The sequence below is a fragment of the Panthera leo genome, chromosome E2 (genome assembly GCF_018350215.1).
Source record: "Panthera leo isolate Ple1 chromosome E2, P.leo_Ple1_pat1.1, whole genome shotgun sequence".
NCBI classification, from domain to species: domain Eukaryota; kingdom Metazoa; phylum Chordata; class Mammalia; order Carnivora; family Felidae; genus Panthera; species Panthera leo.
Genome location: NC_056693.1, coordinates 4726651 through 4732582, shown reverse-complemented (window position 1 = coordinate 4732582; position 5932 = coordinate 4726651). Strand labels below are relative to the sequence as shown.

Here is a 5932-nt window from a genome sequence, read left to right as displayed (position 1 = left end):
ATTCTTTTTCATGGCTAGTGGGTTTTTTTAATATGTTTTAGAAATCTTCTCTAATATTGAAACCACAGGCACAAATCTTTTTCTTTTTCCAAACATATCATTATCTTTACGATTCCAATCAGAAATGTATTAAAAATACCTGTTGTGTGGTTTGCGTACAGACATAGATTTCTATTCTTTGTCTTTCCCCAACATGGCTACAAATTTCAGTGTATTCTGAAAATGTTTGAGCATGCTTTCTTTTCATTGGCTTGAACAAATCATTTCTTCACATGGACTAACCTCATTATTATCTTGGAACAGACTTCTGTCAGTTCTCTGTCTTTTTCTGCCTCTAGTGATGTTGAGAAATCTCACAAAACTACACCCTCAATGTCAGTTTTGAGGTCAAAAACGTTCTATCTGGAGCCCCTTCTCTCCCCTGCCCCTCAGCATAAACACAGAGCCACCCGAGGGAAGTAACTCAGTAGAGACTCTGGATGTCTGCCTACCTTACTCCAAGCTCCCACCTCCCTATGCTCTGGTGGGCCTGCCCTTCTCTGTCAAGCCTGCCTCATTCTCAGCAAGGTCGGTCCCTGCCCCAAGAGACCTGGACAAGTTGCTGCCCACACCTCATTTCCTGACCAAACAGTTCTGGAGGGCCTCAGTTCTGGTGGAGTTGATGTCAGGTCTCAATTCACAAGCAGACTGCAGTGCATCTAGCTATGACTTACCATGTTCAGGCCAGGGACCCTACACTGTCCATAGCAATCAAGGAGAGCATCTACAGGCCGCTGTCTAAATGGTCTATGGGAGACATAACTGTCTTTTCTAACATACAGAGGAAGGCAGGGCCTTAGACAAAATGCCAAAGTGGAAGAATTTATCCAAAGTCAAAGAAGAAGATATGGCCATGAAGAGAGATTTAAGTGAAATGGTTGTAAGTAACATGCATGATGGAGAATTGAAGGCAATATTCATAAGGATACTCTCTGGGTTGAAAAAAGAATAGTGAGAACCTTACCAGGGAGCTAAAACAGCTAAAAAAGAATCAAACAGAGAACAGTGCAATGAATGAGATTGAGGGACACTTGGGTGGGTCCTTGAATTAAGCATCCAACTCTTGATTTTGGCTTAGGTCATGATGTCACAGTTTGAGAGACAGAACCCCAACTTGTTCTCTGCAGTGACTGCCTCTGGAGTCTGATAGGGATTTTCTCTCCCTCTTGCTCTGCCTCTCTTGTGCCTTCAGTCTCTGTATCTCTCGGAAAAAATAAACAGTTTTTTTTTTAAATAAAGAAAAGGAAAAGATTGGAAACAGGCTTAGCAGTGAACAGCAGGCTGGAAGTACCAGAGGAATGACTTTGTCACCTAGAAGAAGAAAAAAATGAAGAAAAATAATGACTCTAAGCAAAAGACAGGAGAAGAATCATGCAACAGTATTGACTCGGGGAACTCAGAGACTCCATCAAATGTAATAATATTTGCATGATAGGAGTCTCAGAAGCAAAAGGGAGAGAAAAGGGGGGGGGAAGTACTTTATTTTAAGAAATATTAGCAGAAATCTTCCATAATCCTGGAAGAAAACAGACCTCCAGATCCAGGAATATCAAAATAGATAAAAACAAAAAAATAAAAAACTATATGCTGCCTCTAAGGACTCATTTAGACATAGAGACACCTGCAGGTTGTTTTCTTAGAAAAGAAACAGGTTGTTTTCCACTGCTCCCCAGTGGATTTCTTTTCTAAGTTATTTGATTTGTTAGGATATCATTGTATATCTAGTTGAAGCATTACCAATTTTGTTATTTTTCTTGTTACACTGGGCATTACTTTCAATGTTATGTTATTTTTTATTCTGGTCTCTATTTCATTTATTTCTGATTTTTCTTTCTAAATAAAATATTTTCAGATTTTGCTTTGTAACTTCTTCCTCTACTAAATTTCAGCTAACAGACTTCCTTTTCTAGTTCCTTTTGGTGTAATGTTGTTAATTTCAATGTTTTCCTTAACTGAAGCATTTATGGCATTAAAAAATAGAAAACTCGAAAGCAGTAGAAAACCTAGCAGAAATAACTCAAGCGATGACCAAAATAATACAAAATAAAAATAAGGATCCTTTAGGGTTTTCTATAGATCGTGTCATCTGTGAACAGAGATAAGATTTTTAGGAGTTTGTAGCCTTCTTTAAAATAGTTATTCCTTTCATTTGTAACCTGGTAATGCTGGTACCACAGAGAGTATTTTCATATTTTCCCTTATCTTCACTCCTTGGAAATACTAGAGGAGATTTTAAGTACTTTCTCGTGAAATGCCTGTTTAAATGATCCACTGAATTTATCGGACATAACAGCTTTCCTTGTTTAGAGTTAGTTTGTTTTTTTGTTTGTATTTGTTTAAATTACTCTTTGAATCTACTTACTACTCAGCAGTAGTGATTTTTTTTTGTTGTTTTCATGATGGAGTATAGGTGGTTATACCTTATTTGAATTCATTATCCTCTGTTGGTATCAGTTTGTGGGCATATAATTATCCATTGTTGCCTCTTTTATTCATTTTATTTCAACAGTATCAGTGATAACATGTCTGCTTTCACTTCACTGCTGCTTTAGTTGGTCGTTTCTCTTTCATTCTGACTTGATTGAAAGGTCTATCAATTTTGTTCATTTTTTCTCAAAGCCAATGCTTCCTCTGGTTGCTATGGTCTTAGTTTTACTGTATGCTATTTTGTTGATTTCAGTTTTATGTTTAAGTTTCCTTCTGTGGTGATTTTGGGCTCATGTGGTAGTTTTCCTGATCATTCAAGGTATAAGAAAATGATTTCTACGATAGCATGACAGTACTACAGAATTATCTATTAGGACATATGGTCAGTATGTTGCATGCAACTTTATGTGTCCGTGAAGGAATGAAGTCCTGATGATTCCTTCTCAAACATTTAGTCGATGTTTTCTGATTGATTCTAAGGTTACATAATAGAAGTCATCTGAGAGTAGTAAGTGGGATGATTTTACTCTTCTGTTATTTGATCTCTTTCAGCTGTATCTTCACAATGCACCCAGAATTTCCTGCCAAAGCCGTGCTTAGAACCTTCTCTCCAAAAAGTGTCAATGGGTGAACATAGTACCCTTGAGAATTTACACTTAATAATAGATTGTGACAACGATGGGGAGAGTGAAGGGCATCAAACATATGACGGACATTTCCAAACGGAGACATCTGCCCATAGGAAGAATCTCACTGACCCATATGCTGAAGGATATAGAGTATTTTGCAAACCCTCCCCTTTTAAGTTAGCTACTTCTACAAAGCAGTGTGTTTCCGTCACCAAAAACTCAAGTCAAAGATTCAAACATAAATATTTGTCGAAAGAAAATTTGGAAAATGTGGAAAGTTACCTCATTCGGGTGGAAAATAAGTATTTGAACCAATTTGAAAATAGGATCGGATTGACCTTTCAGACAACTGTTTCTGAAAATCATAAATTTAAAAATGAAGAAGAAATTGTTAAGGGGTGTCAATTTGAGGGGCACGTCACAAAGAAGTCAACCCTACAAACCTACGAGAGTATTTTCAATGGACATAGAATTGTTCCTTGCACTGCATCTGAGAAAACATTTAACCAGGGCTCAATTGTTAACAAATGTCTACGTACTCATTTGCCAGATAACCATTTTGAATGTGATAAAGGTAAGGAAGTTTTGTCTCAAAGATCTAAACATATTATACAGAAGAGTATGCCTATAAAAGAAAATCTTTATAAATATAATGCATGTGGGAAAGATCTGAAGGAGTCCTCCAGTGTTGGTGATCATCAGACAATTTGTGTGGGAAAAAACACATACATTTGTAATAAATCTGGAAGTGTGTTGAGTCAGTCACAAAGACTAAATGCACATAGGACAATTGGTCCTGGAGAGAAAAGGTACACTTGCAAGGACTGTGACATAGTCTTTCATTGGCACTCGGCACTATCTCAACATCAGCGAATGCATGCTGGAACGAAATTGTACAAATGTGAAGAATGTGGTAAAACCTTTAAGGACTACTCATCACTAAATAAACACAGGCAAATCCGTATCAGAGTGGGACATCACAAATGTCAACAATGTGGCAAAGCTTTTAGGAGGCACTCCTACCTTCCTAGACATCAGAGCATCCATACTGGAGAGACCCCTTACCAATGTAAAGAATGTGGCAAGGCCTTTACCCAGCGCTCAACCCTTACTCAACATCTACGAATTCACACTGGGGAGAAACCTTACCAATGTAAATATTGTGATAAGGCCTTTAGCCAGCACTCAAACCTTATTCGACATCATAGAGTTCATACTGGAGAGAAACCTTACCAATGTGGAGAATGTGGCAAGGTCTTTGGCCAGCACTCACACCTTACTCAACACCACAGAATTCATAGTGGAGAGAAACCTTACCAATGTAAAGAATGTGGCAAGGCCTTTAGCTACCACTCAGTCCTTATTCACCATCACAGAATTCACACTGGAGAAAAACCTCACCAATGTAAAGAATGTGGCAAGACCTTTACCGAGCACTCAAACCTTACTCGTCATCTGAGAATTCATACTGGAGAGAAACCTTACAAATGTAAGGAATGTGGCAAGGCCTTTACCCAGCACTCAATCCTTACTCGACATCTCAGAATTCATACTGGAGAGAAACCTTACAAATGCAAGGAATGTGGCAAGGCCTTTACCAGGTACTCAAATCTTATTCGACATCTCAGAATTCATAGTGGAGAGAAACCTTACAAATGTAAGGAATGTGGCAAGGCCTTTAAAGGACCCTCAGACCTCACTCGACATTACAGAATTCATAGTGGAGAGAAACCTCACCAATGTAAGGAATGTGGCAAGGCCTTTACCAGGCACTCACACCTTATTCAACATCTCAGAATTCACACTGCAGAGAAACCTCACCAGTGTAAAGAGTGTGGCAAGGCCTTTAGCTACCACTCAGTCCTTATTCACCATCACAGAATTCACACTAGAGAGAAACCTCACCAATGTAAAGAATGTGGCAAGACCTTTACCGAGCACTCAAACCTTACTCGCCATCTGAGAATTCATACTGGAGAGAAACCTTACAAATGTAAGGAATGTGGCAAGGCCTTTACCCAGCACTCAAACCTTACTCGCCATCTCAGAATTCATACTGGAGAGAAACCTTACAAATGCAAGGAATGTGGCAAGGCCTTTACCAGGTACTCAAATCTTATTCGACATCTCAGAATTCATAGTGGAGAGAAACCTCACCAATGTAAGGAATGTGGCAAGGCCTTTACCAGGCACTTGCACCTTTTTCAACATCTGAGAATTCACACTGGAGAGAAACCTCACCAGTGTAAAGAATGTGGCAAGGCCTTTAGCTTGCATTCATGCCTTATTCAACATCTCAGATCATGCTGGAGAGAAACATTACCAATGTAAAGAATGTGGCAAGGCCTTTACCACGCGCTCAAACCTTATTCAACATCTCAGAATTCATGCTGGAGAGAAACATTACCAATGTAAAGAATGTGGCAAGTTCTTTACCCAGCCCTCAATCCTTACTCGACATCACAGAATTCACACTGGAGAGAAACCTGATAATGTAAAAAGAATGTAAGTCAGTGCCTGTAAGTGGTGCCCAGCCCTTACGGGACATCAGAGAATTCCTATTAGAGAGTAACTGTACAAATGTAAAGAATGTGCAAGCTCTCCCTGCAAGTCCCAACTTACTCCACATTCTAGTTATCACATAGGAGCCAAAGTGTGAAATGGAAAGTGGCCATGCCTTTACCTGGAACTCAACTTTTGTTCGATATCACAAAATGCACCCTAGATGCAAACCCTAGAAATGTAATGAATGAAGACCCTCATTTTAAATATACACTTTAGGAAACACAAGAGATGCATATAAGAAAGTAACTGGAAAGATAGATTTACAAAAGTAT

The 5932-nt window shown here is 38.8% G+C and overlaps 1 protein-coding gene across 1 annotated transcript; it reads left to right on the top strand.

Annotated features, from left to right (window-relative positions):
* The first annotated feature begins 3716 nt into the window (after positions 1-3716).
* On the top strand, positions 3717-5604 carry LOC122208815 (zinc finger protein 883-like). Its single transcript, XM_042920271.1, is given in 2 exon segments — positions 3717-5395; positions 5397-5604. Coding segments are annotated over 2 exon segments (1887 nt in total).
* Positions 5605-5932: the final 328 nt, after the last annotated feature.